We start from the raw sequence: 17,693 nt of genomic DNA, 5'->3' as shown, positions 1-17,693 counted from the left end.
GCTACTAATCGCACGTAGCGCGTTGGCGCTGCTAGACTTCGTCTCTGGCAGCGCTGGCAGCACCACGGCACCACAGCCGCCGACGCCGCTTCTCGGCTACGCCATGTGTCATTTGCGCGTATTTTAAGCAAAGATAGTGTTGATTGCCCTGCATGCTGCAATCATCTCGTTATTAACTGTGCCGCTGCAGCTTTTTGCTCGAGCTGCTGTACCCACACGTCGTGCGCGCTACCGACTAAACTGACTTCACTGCGTCGGTACGAAGTGTGCGTAACCAGAACGTGAAAATGGTCCAGACAGAGTGCGTCGACCATTTCTTGGAGAAGATAAGCAACTTGGAACGTCAACTGTCCATCAAAGAGCACATAACCAAGCTGGAAAGCCACATGTCGCTGATCAAGGACTTTCACGACACTGCCACACGGATCGAAACTGATGTGCGCTGGGTGCTGGGGCAGCTTGTCATTATGCTCACTGATGTAAAATAAGTGCCGGACAGGAGGACGGAAAGGACGCGGTGTTGCTCGACCTATCAATGTTGACCAAGAGCAGTGCCGGCGACCGCTGCTGTCCGTGCCAGTGTCATTCAAAGAACGAAACGATACCGTCAAATAGTGGTGATGGCACCCAAGACTGGAAACCACCGGAGGGTTCAAATGTGAGGGGCTATTAACTAGCTAACGTGACTGAGTTTCTGAAAAAGCTCAATCTATGTGCGTGCTGCGTAATACGAATGCTATCATACGCTGTTGAACGAATAATTGCCCCGGCTGTCAAAATGCGACAGCTCTTTTAACACTACCGCATTGTTGAGCTCTAATTTGCAGCCACGCTGATTGATGTGCGTGTGCAATGGTCTGGTATTTTTAAGTATGGTGTTAGATAACCCATACAAGAGTTATGCTTGATTGGAGCTTAGTGGGGCTGTTTTTCGCATTGGAAGAACATCAACTTTATTGTGAAGTGAATTACAACGTGAATCTCATAGACAGATCACTAGTGCTCTTTCTAAAACTAATACACAAGGGTGTGAGATGTTTGCATAGTGGTGGATTACTCCAAGACTTATAGCTATGTTCGGATGATGTAATTACTTGGACGCTCTATGTATACCCTAATCCCATGAAACATAAGACCTCTATAAAACGTCTTTAAAACGTTTAAAACCTCTATAAACCTCTATAAATCGTTTCATAGACGTTTCGTGGGATGCCACCTAATCACACGTGCAGTAATGGAAGCAACATTTTGTTTTCTGGAGCAGAAAAAATGCTGGTTTGGAGCAGCTATTGGTGTTTTCGGAGCAGATGGCAAAATATTCTGAACCACTCCTGGAGTATGAAGCATCATTGAAGCATTCCATAAATATTAATATTTGGTATTAAACATTGCCCGTACAATAATCACTGCAAATTTCAAGGAACAAATAACTAAGCGGATGGATGGTCATTGAATACTAAGATGAGCTATATAGTTAAAATACCAGTGCTGGCAGCAGAAATGATATAAAGCAATAAAGTTGAGCACCAAATTATAAAAGTAACCACAATCACATATAACTGCCGTCAAAGCAGCAGTTTATAATTGGTACGAGATCAAAGCAATCTATTTTCAGATTTCACCAAAATGGCCTGCATTGAAAATTTAAAAAAAGATAGAAAGCTGAATGAGCTATACACTTCAGATGCCAGTTCTCGTGGAATAAATGAGGCTGGTAAAGTGATAAATGCAATCAACCACACATCACAGTTGTCACTGCAGCAGTTAGTAATCAGTATGATATCGAACTAATCTGGCACACTTGTCAGGTACAAACATACAGCTAAATCGAATATATATCGTGCCAGTACTTGTGGCATTGTCATTGTGATAGTATGCAGCTAGTATATAATCTGCATACTAGCATACTAGGATGATCGTATACAGCTTGTTCTTGGTTTCATTTAGGCTTGCTGGATGGTCATGTGGCTAAAGTTCATTGTTTTCAGTTTCCCAGCACCATTTCGGAGCAGTTCCTAACAAAAATTACACTTTGGAGCAGCATGGAGCAGCATTTCTCGTTTGGAGCAATTGGAGCAGCACTTGCAAGTGCAAACAGTTAGACGTCGCCCCACCTCACAGTTATTTCATGCGCCGACTGGCTTTACTCATGACAGATTTCTCTCTATCTAGGCTTACAAACTTTCACTCCTGTGGTTAGCTGGATAAAGCTTGTACAGCAGCTAAAGAGAAAAAGGAAATGCAGGGAAGTAAGCCTGGTGCATATGTGATTTGCTACCCTACACATGTGTACAGTTTGAAGTATGAAAAGGGGGAAAGAACACTGAATGTGACATTTTATACAGAGTGCACACTGACACCACAATCGTTCATGATCTACATAAGATCTTGTTAGACGAAAAACTCATAGCGCAAAAGGAACAAGGACGACACAAGAACACAGGACTGGCGCTAGCTTCCAGTGTCCTGTGTTCTCGTGTCATCCCCTTGGCCATCAAATGGCCCTTGCGCCAATAAACAACTCGTGTCGTCCTTGTTACTTTTGCACTACATTTTTTTCATTTAAAGTCATGAATCAACTCGCCCAACAAAACATTTTATAGAGGATGGTTGCCAAATTTGCGGGAATGGTTCTTAGTGTGAAGCCACACAACACTGGGAAGTGACTTCGATGTTGATCGCCCCTTGTACAAATCATCAACTTGAATGGATGTGGAAACAACGCTTTTGAATTTGTAGCAGACAGTTGCATAAGATCATCAGGCTGCTAAGCAATTATTTCCACGACAGCACCAAACGTTCGGCAATATCATCCTTCAGAAAAGGAAAATGTGCATATTACAGTGGCATTGCTAATACCACATTAGCCATGAGCAACATTATGCAGATTTAAGTGTCTTGCTGTGTTTCTGTTAATACGCAGGTCACAGTAGCAGACTTGGTGAAGGCAGCAGCACAGGAGGCAGTTGACTCTTCAGACTATGTTTTCAATGAAGAATATCAGATGTACTACAGTGTCTCAACTGGTTGCTACTATGATCCAGTAAGTCTTCTGACAACACCTACTGCATAATAATGCTTGATTTGTACACTGCTTGTTGATGATGACGACGATGTTGTAGGTTGCTGGTGGACTGTTTATTGACACGTGTTTCAAGATGTTTACTTCTGTGTCTGCTGGCATATGGTGCTTTAAAGGTGCAGAAACATGAATAAAGTCTTTTACACATGCTTGTTTCACACGGTATTACGTGTTTTGTCCGTGCCTTCTCAAACTTCCCAGAGAACTTAACATGTAAATATGTTTCTTTTTTTTTTCTCCACAGTCAACACAGCTTCTTTATGAGCCAACTTCAGGAACATACTACCGCTATAATGCAGACACGGGAAGCTATGAAGTGCATTCTCAAGTACAGCCCCACAAGGCACGCAAAGTTAAGAAACCAAAACGCAAGGTGGGTTGGTTTTACTCTATTTATATCGTTCTTATGTTCAGAGACCAGAAGCTATATGCTCACCAGTGCTGATGTGCAGTTTGTTTGTTTTTCATTCTGAACCACCAAGATGAATTGAGGTACTAAACTTGGGCTGGATTTGCTTGTCACTGACAGTTTTTAATTTGGTAAACCAGCTTGTACTAGTACATGGATACTGTGCAGACACACTGGTGTAGACCACGACCTACTGTACTCCTGACCTGCCCAGATGTTCCCTCTCCAGCGCCCACGTTCTAGTTCATACCTCCTGCCGCTAGGGACGTAACCTGCGAGCGTTGTGGCGCTAGTCAGCACCTGTTCGCTGACGTCAGCTTTAGCGCTCGTGGTGATGTTTCGCCAGCGCAGAGTGCTCATATCGTGTAATTATTGTGCATAAATGCAAAATACTTCAGAAATAAAAATGTGGAAAGTGAATTAGAACGTTTTTCTTTGCATTTAAAAGGACACAGCCGTCCTACACTATGCAAGTCTAAGGCTTCTCACGTTAGTCAACCAGTGCGCAGTAAATATTTAACCGCACTGAATAGCTTACTTGACCCTCGGTCTAAGTTTGCAGAAACAGTCACATAATGCCGGCAGTTCGTCACACAATACAGGCGTTTTTACTCCAGCGCCGTCCAAACGGCCGCAGAGTAGCAGACGAACAGGTTATAGGAAGCGCCACCTACGGCGAGTGGTTGAACGAGAGCGGGTACGCGCGCTCCCATAGGACCCTCGCTATCTGGGCAGGTCAGGAGTACAGTAGGTCGTGGTGTAGACGAGAACGGCATGTAAGGTACATCTGAAGACTCATACGGAAGTGCACTAGCAGCTGACTTTTGTAACATTCCATGTGTTTATATGGCTAACTACCACAAAACCACGATAATTACCGCTAAGTTTGGGAACTGCTTTCTTCTTATTTTTTTGACAACAAAAGATAAATGTCACACATGGAACCATCATTCCATGATTATTACCAGCGCACACAGAACCCTCATTGGCTATGGCTTTTTCTTCTTTAACATCTTGTATGTGAAATTTAAAAAGTGGCATTCATCCATTTGTAGCATGAAGCTACAGGGAAACCCATACAGGTTTCTCTGAAAGGGAGCTTCTCAATGTAAGAAAAATTTGTCCTGGTCTGGTGTCCACGACCGGGACGACTTACAGTCCAACCTGACTTGCATAAGCATGTGTGTCAGGTTAGACTGACTATAGGCTTTCCACTAACCGGTTGACTTTGCTCATATAGTGGCAGCATGATCAAGCATGGGAATATTTATGAGTATAAACTACCATTATTTAATCATAAGCATACGTTATTAATGCTTGCACATTTATGGTAGGGAATAAGTTGCCACTCAAACATCGTGAATTCATTATACATACAGCCTTCATTTTAAAAATGTTTCCAAAATTTTGTACGGGCTAAACAGATAGCAAAGAGAACTTGCTGCTTTTACTATTTTATGTTAGTGCTATGACATATGGCCTTGCACACGCAAGATGCTGTGTGCTTGGTTGGTTATGCACAACCATGACACTGTCATGCTCACATATGACAACAGCACGACTTTCAAATGCACATTGCACATGCTGCTACACTCCTATAACAAGGCTTCTGATTAGATAAAGTATACCCTTGCAATTTTTTAATAATATCACGCGAGCGTTGACCCCTGAGACATATAGCACCTAATATAGGTGAGAAGTAGTGAGAATTTCTACATGACGTGCAAACGCAGAGAGCACACTCGTGCGCGAGCGCCGTCTGCTACACTGTTTGCTTAGAGAAGCATATGCACTATATCAGCCTTTCCTGTGCGATCATGTGTTCAGAAAGCCAGTGTGACGCTGATCGTCATATCGCTGATCTTGTTGCTTTTCGCTGATATTATGAACTGCCGTATCCTGGGGTCGACGCTGGTGCGATATTGTTTAAAAAATTCCAAGGTTGTACATCTGACAATGCACTTATGGCTTGCAACTACTGTTATTTATTATTTTACATTAGTTGTACAGTGTGGAGTGGCAGTTACTTTCTGACAGTTAAACAACAGTATAACCAAGTGTGAAAAGAAACAGCAAGTAAGTCGGTATTGTAGGCCACTGCAGAATACCTACTGCTTCCAACAGCGCAAGAAGCTCGAGCTGAAAGACGAGTTAGCCGGGGAGCTGTCTATGGAAGAAGGGGAGGTTGAAGACAGCTGCAGCGACGAGACTGCCAGTACAACCGACGAGAGCAGCAGTGCAGGCGAGGAAGATCCTGCCAGCCAGCACCCTCCGTGCATTCGCCTAGTACTGAAGGAGCCACAGGACCTGGTGCAGCATAGGCTGTACCTGGTGACACTTCCAGGTGGCACCTTGGGAACCCACACTGATCACGCACTCTGTCTTCCCAATGTGGACAGCGTAGATGAGGCATGAATACCTATTGTTTGAGATAACCTCAGAATTTATTTGTTTTTGTATGGTCACACTAGTCCTCTGCAGCAAGTTCCATGATGGTGGTGTTGACAGTGAAGCCTCCATTTTAGTACATTGCAATGGAAAAACCCCAGTTGACTTATTTACTGCCTACTTATTACTAGTAGAGTAGCTCTTAAAGGGTTTTGCTTCTAATCAGTTGAATAAAAATAGTAGGGTATAGGAGAGAAGGTTACTCAATCCTGGTTAAAAAAGGTGTATAGTTCTTTCAACTATTAGTAAAATTGCATTGTGAATTCCTTTCTTTTATTCATTTCTTGTTTCACTTTTCTTCCTAGATAAACAGCAAAAAAAATTAAAAAAGAAGGCTGTATTCCCCCCCTTCAGGTAATGAAGGATGAGAATCTGACGACATTCCGGGAATCATAAACACGTGGTCATGTAGGATGAAAACTGGGGAGGGGCGAAGCATGTAGGGAAGGGTGTTTCAGCTCCACTAATTTGAAACCTGGGGGTGAAGCATGCAGATTGCGCCGGTGTTTCCCACAGCAACAGATGGACAGTCACTACAGCAGACGACACGCCGAGACCCTCCCTAAAACTGGGGGCTTCGATGATACACAGAAACCCGCAGTTCGCTTTTAGTTAACGCACACGCTGGGAATCTTTACTGTTCAACTACACACAAGAGAAATCTCCCACCGGCACTACGTTGCAGGTCAAGATCCAGTGCCTATATATATGGGGTAGCTGGTGAACGGTTGTGCAGCGCGAGCAGTCAGTATTTTCAAACAAGAAACTCGCTAGCAGACGCTGCCTGCGTCGGCGTTGTCTCTCACGGGCGAGGGCGCATTCTCGTTCCTTGCCAAGTGGTAGTTCAGCGTTCATTGCTGAAAGAGTGTTTCCGTAGTCAATGCACACCATTCGCTCTGTCTCGCCACACGGCGAGTGCTAAGGCGGTGGCGCCCTCTCTTGCACTCAAGCAAATGGACCGTCACGACAGCAGATGACGATGCACGCTGACACGCCAAGATCCTAAGGTGCTTCGCCCCTAAAACCCGCAGTAATACTTCCTGAAAGTAAGGACCATGAAATCAGAAGCCATGTCAGAATTATATTACATCTGGCTATCTTTGATGCACATATGCACAGCCTGAAAAGTATGTTAACCTACAGTTTGCAAAGGCTGTCAAAGGCTCTCTTGCCACAGACACTTCATTTCACCTGTTTGCTTGCAACACATGTAATAGTCAGCTGGTGCCTTCACTTTCCTTGGAAACTTGTTGAAAGGCATTTACAGTAGATTTCAGTGGCCTAAAACAGCCATTTTGTATTCCAGAATCATGCAGAGCTACGTTATTCCGAGGATCAAGGGGGCTACCTTCTGAAAGACCTTCAAAGCCAGGCCGGAACTTCACTGAATGGCATTCCATTAGAGCAGGTTTGTTTAGAGAAAGCTTGTTATATAAAAAAAGAAACAAACAAAGAAAGCCTAGTAAGCCAGTTTGTTATGCGTAATATAGAAACGGTGCCAAACGCAAAGTGTGAAGAAGAGATGGCAGTAAGCTGGCTTAAGGCTGAAGTCTTCTTTAGTTAAACGAACAATGTATAGTAACTGTAAAATATGAATAAAAAAAAGAAACTTGATTCGTTTGAGCTACACTCACAGAAAAGATTGAGTAAAAAGGGCGTCTTTTTGTCCCACAACAATAATCGTCATCTGGCTTGCTTGCGTTTCCTTTCTTGAAAACACTGTGCTGGCCACTTTCTTACCATGAATGCTATGCCGCAATGATAGCGCACATGCCGTTTGTGACCACGAAGTGCCGGGCGCACGGCGATAATGCAAGGAAAGGAAGGCAAAATAAATGACGATTATTGTTGTGGGACAAAAAGACACCCTTTTTACTCGGTCTTTTCTGTGAGTGCATGGTGCTGGCATAGTGCTGTGAATTCCATGGACTTATCCAACTAACAAATATCTTGGTCACAAGTGAGAACAGTCCTGAATGCTTTTTCGAAGCAGAGGTAGTGAAATTATAACTTTCTTACTTTGGCCATGTCATGCAAGCTAGCAGTTCAACGGAACAGATTTAATGATAGGCAAACTTGAAGTAACATGAAAGGAGGCCGCTGACACACAAGATGGTGATGTGGTATTCTGGGGGCCACAGGGAAATGTCTGGATGAGCTTAAAGAACGTGTATTAAATGTGTCTCACAGGCAGTCAATACTCTTAGTGTCACCAGGAGTTGCATGTGAATAGATGGCACTAAACAACAAAAACTCATGAATGAAACTCAGCAAGTTATGGCTAACTAATCTGTTTACTTTTGTTTCTGCCATGTCGAGTTTATTGAATGACTACATGCCCGTGTCTATTCTTACCTCTGGCAAAAAACAAAAATTGGCCGCGTATCTGCGTGCTCCGCTGCAAATGCCGTGTAAAGATGATAGAGGAGGCGCGTCTACGCTGCGTTATAGTTACTGTATATGCCAACTTTGGGTAGCAGGGTTGCGCATAGGTCTGGCTAGCAACCGTGGCTATGTCGCGAAGACTCACTCCGTTTTTGCAGGCGACATGCCTACCGGGTCACCGGTCGACATGTTTGGCGTGTCGAAGACCGGTGATTTACTTTAATGTGAATGACTAGTGTCAATCCCGTTCGCTGCAGCGGCACCATCGAGAAATACAAAACATGGCCCCAGCGTCAGCTTCTCCGCAATGCATGTTTGCTAGCGGCGTTTGGAAGACAGATGCGCAACTCTGCTACCAAAAGTTAGCATATGCAGTAACTCTAGCTGCGTGAGATATGGAAGCCATCTGGCAATACATCGGGAAACATGAGCTTGTGTAGAGGGCTTCCTTCCTCCGTGGCAGAGGGCGTTCGTCGGCGCACATAGCATGGTATTTTCAGCGCAGCCGCAGCTTAAGAAACTAGGGTCTTTAGAATTATGCATCTATGTATTTTCTATTAAAGGAACACACCATCTAATACTTACCTAGTGATGTTGCGCCTCAGATATGCGTAATATTTACTTTTTGATCGACAACGTTCACAAGTATGAACAGCCGTACCAGTTCAAGATGGGTGGGCGGTAAGCAAGTGGTTCAACTTTGGTTGGGTGGCTGAATCGGGTGACGGACAGACAGACAGACCAAAATTTCTGCGTTTAAGTTCCCCAAGAAAGACTATCGTCTTTAAAAAAACTTAAAGGCTGACTTGCCAAAACGTTTTCGTATGAGTACTTCTCAGGTGTTCTCTACAGTCTTCAGTAAGCTATCCACTTGCAAATAACTCATTCTGGGGTGTCATTTAACAAATTGGCAATTACTTCATTAAACCAAAATAATGTAATTAAAAGAAATTCTGATGACTAAGATACACAGCTTGAAGTGAGGTGAGACTGCTTGCATTTGCTTACAGTTGTGCATTACTTCTTTAAAAAAAATGATCTCTTTCATTTGAGGCAACCTTTATAGTGTCATTACAGTGTCATAAAGAAAAGTCATGACATTGTAACTCGACATGTCCGTCTGTGTTGTGGCAGGGCCAAGAGTCACTGGTGCAACATATGGACCGGCTTCAGTTGGGATCTGTTCAGCTGGAAGCACACATCCACAAAGGCCACAACACATGCACTCGCTGTGAACCAGGACTCATGGACTCACCCTCGGGAGATCAGGAGTCGCAGAGTGCCCCGCCGCCCAGTTCCGAGGCCATACGCCGAGCGAATGTAAAGAAGATGAAAGCTAAATACGGTCTCAAGGTAATTTTCACGGTTGCTAATACCAGGGAGTCACCAGTATGTGCAAGTGATGTATTTGTGATTCATTGATAAGTGTTTGTACGTTGTGAAGGAACTGCTTTCTTGCTCACTCTGTGCGTGTAGAGGTATTTAGACAGGACTGAAAAGGCACTAAGCATGGATAGTGTAACAAGAGTTTCACCACCACCTATACTGGGAGAACGCATGGAAGAAGAGGAGAACGACGCAGGGCACGAACTGTGATCTGCTCGATCCCTGGACTCTCGCATCCATCATCTCTTGTAAATAAACGCATCTCACCGTAACAATATCATATAATTATACACTTGATCACAATATACGTAGAGAGGACAGGTTGATGAATACCTATCTGTAGTTTTTTGTGTCATGTGCAGTGCTATTAATAGTGGCCAGTTTTTCCTTGTCTTTGTTTCAACTTTCTGGGACTACCACGATCAAAGATCACAGTAGTTCTCGGCAGTGGACTGCAAATTTACTGTAGGCAAGAATAAGCACTGTGAAGGTTAGGGCAGATATTAATTGGTGCCTTCCAGCTAACTTGCGTGCATCTAATACCATTTCATTGTCCATGTGCATGCACTAGCTAAGAGCCAGCATGCTTGAGAGAGCCTTTGAAGCAGTGTATTCATAACAACAAACTTATACTAAAGATCTCTTACTTTTTAAGTTTTTCATTTTTAATGCAATTGCATTCCTTCCTGCAGTAAAATGTGCATTCTTAAATGATTGACAGCATTTTTTTGTGCATTGAACATTTAACAATACCCTGTGGTCAGGTTCTGGCTTGTATTTCGATCGTGGTGCAAAAGAACTAGGTTTCCATGTTTTTACACATCTGAACTACACATATCTACTTATTTAAAAAATCAGTGCCTACCTACTTCATTCATATCTTAAGCATGAGGAGATGAGTATTTCACTGCACAGCTGCTACTTGGGTATAAGTTCACAAAAGCTGCATATGTACAATAGTCTAAACTGAAGTGTACAGAAATGTTACACTTTCAGCAGCGTTAACATGGTGTGCCTTTTTTTTACGTTTCTTGCGCATTCTGGCTGATAGTCTATTTTGTTTTTCAAGAATAGAAGGCTATTACCATTGGCTGAAATTCCAAAATCAGCACTTTGTAATGGTTACGAAGTAATGTGTTCACTTTTTCTAAAGACCACGGAGCATCATATTAGTAAGCAGGTGAGAAAACGACATCATGATCACAATTGAAAGTGTGCTTGTTTTTTGCTGTGAATGTATGTCATTGTAAGTCAGTGGATGTGTTTCTTTTTAATGCTGATTTGCAGGGCATGGAGCACATCGTTCCACCAAAAGGTTATCATGACCGTGCTCAGCAACGCAGAGAAGTAGTTGGAAGCAACTTCCCTCATGAACGGGACTCTGAGCCAGCCAGTGTAGACAAGTACAGTCATTTCTTTTCAAACTTTGCTTATCATTAAGGATGTGTGCTGTACTATCGGGGTAAAATGAAACTCGAACAGCGGCAAGCATTAGAAATGGTATAGTGCGTGCCGTCCAGTCATCACCATTGACAGGTGCACAGAATGCCGGTTTCACAGCACTGCGTATGTCAATGGTGATGACTGGACGGTGCACACTATACCATTGCTTATGCTGCCGCTGTTCGCTTTTCGCTTGATGCCGATAGTACACCCACTAACATGGGCACTGCACCATCTTGCTCAGGCCCCTGGATTGTTTTTTCGGTTATTTGTAGGGGTGTGCGAATATTCGAAATTTCGAATATTTTTCGAATAGTGTTTGCTATTTGATTCGATTCGCACTGAAATTTTACTATTCGAACTATTCGAACTTCCCAAAGACAAATGCAGTCAACGTCCGGTTGAAAGTGACCCCTTCAGATTTTCAATATGCTTCACCTCATTACACTCTCGTATTGCGGCAAAGCTGCCTTTCAAGCTCCGTTACGGTCGAACTTAGCTAAGAGACAGTCAACGTCCGTTTTGGAAGTGGTCCCTAGATTTTCAATATGCTTCACCTCATCACCCCTGTATTGCGGCAAAGCTGCCTTTCAAGCTCCGTTACGGTCGAACTTTGCCAAGACGCACTCAACATCCGATTAAAAGTGGTCCCTAAATTTTCAATATGCTTCACCTCATTACACCCCGGTATTGCGGCAAAGCTGCCTTTCAAGCTCCGTTACGGTCGAACTTGGTCAAGAGACAGTCAACGTCTGATTGGAAGTGGTCCCTAGATTTTCAATATGCTTCACCTCCTCACACCCCCGTATTGCGACAAAGCTGCCTTTCAAGCTCCGCTGCGGTCGCAAATGTATTAACTCAAGAAAACGCTGGTTCCAATATGGAGATGAAAGACGTGGCAGAGTTGGAGGCTCAATTAATGCTGTTTTGGACCTGAAATTTGGGCAGGAAGTCCGAAAAATCGGACGCCGAAGCTTTTTAGCATCCAAAATTTCAGATGTTCTTATATATCGACGTCTACGAGGCAGATTTGGAACTCCGGACTTGAAGGGAGCACACCCTTGTCTGCCACATCAGTTTGGGCTTCCACAGAACTTGAAAGAGGAGGAGAGGCTGAGGACATGGCATCTCTGCCTATCACGTGTAAAGTGTTGTCGGCAACACTTTGGTTGCACCAAATCATTACATAAATACAATTCGGCCTCTACATTGCCTCATTCTTGATAAGAAAGGACAACTATGAAATATAACCCCATCAGCGCTTCATCAACCTAGCAAAAAGAAACACTTTCATGTTGCTATCTCACAAGAACATACTTAGGGATTCTCTGCAACTTGCAACTTTTTCTGTAATTTCACTTCGAATTATTCGAAAAATGTTTGAGAAATATTCGAAAATTATTCGAAAATTATTCGATTCGATTCGCACTCAATCTTTATTATTCGAATTCGCTTCGCACCCAAAATTTTGCTATTCGCACAGCTCTAGTTATTTGATGTCTAGACGTTAATTTCATGGCAACTCAACAGCAATAGACAGCCTCTGAATAAAATCAACTCTGTTAATTTGAGTTTCTGAAAAGAAAAGCTTTTATGAATTAAATTTTTCAGTTAGGCAATGCTTAGAAGTTGGTTACACACGTGTCACACACAGAGCATTTTTGGTTGGGATTGGATATCTCTACTGCGATTTGCTCCCTCTGTTTGCAGTGAGGAGTTAATCGTGATTCTAAGTGCGCCATGTGACACCTGTATTACATGAAGAAGCAGTTACAGTAGGGCACCTTTGGGCACTTTGATAGGTGTCATTGTGTGCATGCTTTACTTTTCATTTTGTTTGACAGTGACAGAAAAATTTACAAGCTTGTTTTGCTGCTCTGCTTACTTCAAACCCTATCTGGGAAAGTGCAGCGCCTTAGGGAAAAGGGGTGCTATTTGGGAGCAGGGGAACACAGGCGAAGGTCAGCAAGTCTCGGGGGAGTGGTCGAATGTTGACGCGATGACAGCTGCTCTGAAGAGTGTTTTTGATGCATTTGGAAGTGGTCTTTATGCAACAGTAAATATTGTAAACTAAAACCATTGCCCTCCTCAACAGGAGCATCAAATGACGACATGACAGCCTCTAAGAAAAAAAAAACAGATTTCTAAGTTCCCTATGTTTGTGAATGAGACGATTGATGTTAAGTTACCGTTTACCTAGATGGCCATTATTCTGGTTGGGTGTGTGCCAGACAGTGTGCATTGATTCCAGAGGTATTGACAAAGTATGTGCATTTAATATTGACGCATACCTTTGTGCAGACCACTGCAAGAAGACAACGTAGGCTTCAAGCTGCTCCAAAAAATGGGCTGGAAAGAAGGTGCCGGCTTGGGAAAGCAGCAACAGGGAGCCACTGCACCTGTGAGCTTTCTTAAATTTTTCCGTGGGTTGTAGTTGGGGGTGCGGTTTATATGCAGGGGCAGGTTATGCGCGAAAAGACACGGAATGTCTTTTATTGCAGGACTTACGTTGGGTTTTCTTGCACCACAGCAACAAAGGATATGCTGAGCCAGTTTCTTGCAGGAGTTTGAAGCAAGTTCACCTTGTCGATCGTGTTCAGTATGACTTACAACAGAGGAGGGCGTGACCAAGCTAGCTCCGAGATAGCGCATGGCTTCCCACTTTTCCTTATGGCAACAACTAAAATGCTTTTCGCTTGTTATGGATCACCCCCAAATGAGGAAACGGCATTGAGTTGTGGAAATAAGGGTAGGTTGAAGCCGAGCGAAGTCTTGGAGCTCATTCTGGCATACACTCCCATGTTGCAAGTCATATTGAGCAGGATAGTACATGGCCAGACTCCCAACAAGCATGCTTTCATTGAAAGTGCTTATTAACGGGCAGACAGTAAAATATGTTTCAGTGATGGGACGATTACTACCGAAAATGTCACTGCCCTTCTACGCTTGAGAAAATGCAAACTTCGGCACATTGCTTAGGAATAACATTTCAATTGCAGATCGAGGTGAAGTCCACAAACACTCGCAAAGGATTGGGCCACAGTGGCCCCAAAATGGAAGACCAGCGATCCCAAATTCTCAGCAAGACACGGGAGCGCTATCAGGCCATTACCGGAAAGGAAGCGACCACCGGATCAAGTCCAAAACGAGAAAATACTTGATGTGCCTTATCAGCATGCATCATCTGTTGTTCCCATCATCATTTGTTTTATTATTACCGTTTTCCTGGTAAGGGTGAGGGGTCTGTACATAACATACACCCCTGCAGTTATAGATTTTTTAATGTAAGATTGGATGAAAGTGACTTAGCATATGATAGGATGCAAATAAATGTTGTGGTGGAAAATGTTTATATGGTTGGTCTGTTATGTTTGCCTATAGTAGTAATTTCTTTTAATACATACTCTGAAGCGGTTAATCCTAAAGTTCTTTTTTTTTTTTCTCACAAATCACCACATGTGCATGCATTTATGAAGTATGGCAGTGTGTCTAGCCTCAACTGTAACACTTCTGGCTACCAATCTTGCGAACCTTTACAGGCAAGTTCCAGTAGAAACAGAAATGCTGCCAGGCTTAGCAGATAACGAAAGTGATCAATCAGTTTACTGACGAATACTAATCAACCAGTCTTGTAAATATATATTTTACAAGACTGCTTCATTATCATAATTCTAACTGCACCGAGACAGTAATGGCTAGCACAGCGTACAAGTTGTGAAACACCAATTTCATGGATAAACATAAAATGTTTGTCGCGTGGAAGCATTATTATAAATTTTATTGAGTGAGGATGTGTCTTACGAGCAATGAAATGCAGTGGGTTTTAAACTAAGCATGTAAACTCATATCTTGTTATAACGAACTATCGGTTGTAACGAAGTAAATGAAGAATAGTCTTGTCATAGCTACAGTGTTACAAGTAAATGTTTATAACAAACTTTCGGATATAACGAAGTTATTTTTGTGGCAGATGCGACTGTTATAATGAGGTTTGAGTGTAGTTGCAGTGAACGCACAAGCTGCAACAAATATTCGTTACTGGGAAACGGAGCAGCCACTTCCAAGTGATGTGAACTATCGGTTATACTAGTTATCCACTCTAATGCACGAATAATGCAAAACGGCAGACGTGGAGCACAGAGGAAAGGTGAACCATTCTAATTGCACGTATTTTCCTGTTCCAAGGAGGCACTGACATGTGTCAACCAGCCCACACCAACGCAATCTGGTCAGAACAATATACTCAGTGTGAGCTTCCTGAAATGTGGAAATATGCAAGGGCATGCTTTATTGGTGTTTTTACCACACCTCCTTATGTAGCAGTACAGCCCCTCTGCAAATGATGATGATAAAAATAAGATAACTGCACGCAATTTGTTAACATGTCCAGATGCTGTTCTGGTGTATAGTATATTAACAAGTATGGTGGCCACTCTTACCGTGCTCATAGGGATGCAGATGCATCTTGCCCTCGCAAGCTGAACCTTTCCTGTGTTAGGAAGTGCAACGAGAGGGTGACGCTAGAAAGTACATGTCCTTTCTATGACAGCCAACCGCCTCGCACGTGGGTCGTTAGGCTTGCTTTTCTATGTATGGAAAATAAGCCACTGGGTTGCAAGTGTAAATTCTATAAACCGTTTAAGGGGAGACACTGGTCTCGAAACGAAAAGTTTTATTATTGGAGATATTGTAATGAAATTGGGTGTGTATATGTATTTCTTCCTCCTGTTTTCAAAAATATAATTAGTTTTCATGTACTTCAATTAGTTATCAAATTGTGAGAGCATAAGTGAAATCTAATTAGGTAATTTCTTACGGGTCATTAAGACACTTTCCCTCAGTATTTTTAGGTTCTGTTTAAGATGCAGCTGTAGCCAAAGACCTGCCATGTGGAGCTATGCTATTTATATTGTCACTGAGATATATCATCATATAAGAACTTTCAATTGTATTGACATTGTGTAATCTTGAAATGCAATTAGCTCACATTATTGTTCACAAAATTTCATATGTTCATCTTAGCCACAAAAAAATAGCATAGCTCCACAGTCCTATTTCTTACGAATTCAACGGTATAAAATTTATCAAAATTACCTTACAAAAACATAATGAAAGATCCGTAAGGCTGGTCAAGTTGGCAAAAAATGTGAAGCTGAGAAAATCGCGTTTGAAGATTGACACGCACTGTATAAATTTCTAAAAGGAACCTTTAACCATAAATTTTATTCACATGTTTCCCCATCTGTTTCCCTTCAAAACAAAACAGAAAGTGTCTTGTTCCACCCAAGGAATCATATCTAAAAAATTTTCCAATGTGCAAAGCATGATCAAAACCCCACCATGACAAGCGGCTGGGGGGTTCTGGAAAAGCCATGGGGTATGAGGCTCAAGCGACTGGCTGCTCATGTCTTTTCAGTCTTTAGGAAGAACCTTCTAGATGTTAGGCAGCATGTTACCCTGGGTAATAGGTTGCTATGCTTGAGAGAATACCTTCAAAGTAGTCCAGGACTGTAATCTTCAGTTGCAACCCGTTTTGTGTCTCCTTGCAAGAGTCTTTTTGTGTTGGTGCTCTTCAGATGAGTTGCATTTGCCTTGCGTAAACGCAGAGAGTCTTTTTCTAGGCTTCGTCGAACAAGGCAATCCCCAGCAATATAGCCCAAACTTGCAGCAATGGACTCGTTGGTTGCCCTTCTTCCTTGGTTGTAGATGGCAACAGCCTCAGCGGCAGCTCGCTTCACACTTCCAGCGAAGCGTTCCCATTCTTTGAAGTTTGGGTCCAGATGACCGAATGAAGACTCTCACTCGCGTTCTGGGTCTTCCCTTCACAGCACCGTGCCAGCAGGCTCTCATCACTGAGCCTCGCAAAGACTGGCTCCAGAGCAGCCCCAACACAAGCCGGCAGGGCATTCTTGTGTGAAGGTGGACTCTCCCCATTGGCCAAGGCTCTATTGTACTTGCACCAAGAGCTAGCACCCTCGGGGCACTTTGAGTGCTTTGGTGCATCATCTGTCGATGTCATGTGCAGCAGTGTAGCTTCGACTGCCCTCTTCATAGCTGGCACGTCATTGATATTGCTCCTCAGGGCATATCCGTAGTAATTCGCGATCTTCTTGATCTTCTCTTGTGTGAGCTTTCCTCTACCCCCAAGAGACTCACCCTGAGCCTTCTTTTTGTCCACAAGGTTCCGTAAAGCTGCACCCATTCGCTTGTGGACATGGTTGATGCAGTCCTTTTTGTCTATTTGGATAAAGCCGTACACCTCGGCTTCGGACAAGGCATGAAAAGTGCGGCTGTCTCCATCAGAGAGCACAGTCGTGTAGCGCAGACCATGCTTGGCCCAGGACCTCTGAAACATGGTCAGCGCAGCCTCTACTTCCATGCGGCCAGAGTTGCATTCGATGTTTCGTTGGCACTCGTGGGTTGCCAGCCAGTCGGTGTACCCTTCGTCTTGCGGCTGTGGTCCCAGGGCACAGCCGAGACAAAAGTTTGAGTAAACAACATGGTCAATTACAAGGCCAGCGTAGAGCTCAATGATGCAGC

General features: G+C 43.3%; 1 protein-coding gene across 1 annotated transcript; it reads left to right on the top strand.

Annotated features, from left to right (window-relative positions):
• The first annotated feature begins 60 nt into the window (after positions 1 to 60).
• On the top strand, positions 61 to 14,465 carry LOC119387390 (angiogenic factor with G patch and FHA domains 1-like). The gene is given in 10 exon segments (XM_037654764.2): positions 61 to 477; positions 480 to 658; positions 2,924 to 3,043; positions 3,327 to 3,455; positions 5,616 to 5,900; positions 7,246 to 7,347; positions 9,459 to 9,677; positions 10,998 to 11,113; positions 13,455 to 13,554; positions 14,153 to 14,465. Coding segments are annotated over 10 exon segments (1,602 nt in total). The 5' UTR covers positions 61 to 287; the 3' UTR covers positions 14,315 to 14,465.
• The last annotated feature ends 3,228 nt before the right edge of the window (positions 14,466 to 17,693 follow it).

The sequence above is a fragment of the Rhipicephalus sanguineus genome, chromosome 3 (genome assembly GCF_013339695.2).
Source record: "Rhipicephalus sanguineus isolate Rsan-2018 chromosome 3, BIME_Rsan_1.4, whole genome shotgun sequence".
Classification (NCBI taxonomy): Eukaryota; Metazoa; Arthropoda; class Arachnida; order Ixodida; family Ixodidae; genus Rhipicephalus; species Rhipicephalus sanguineus.
Note: the sequence above shows the minus strand (reverse complement) of the source record. Positions and strands in the feature narration are given on the sequence as shown.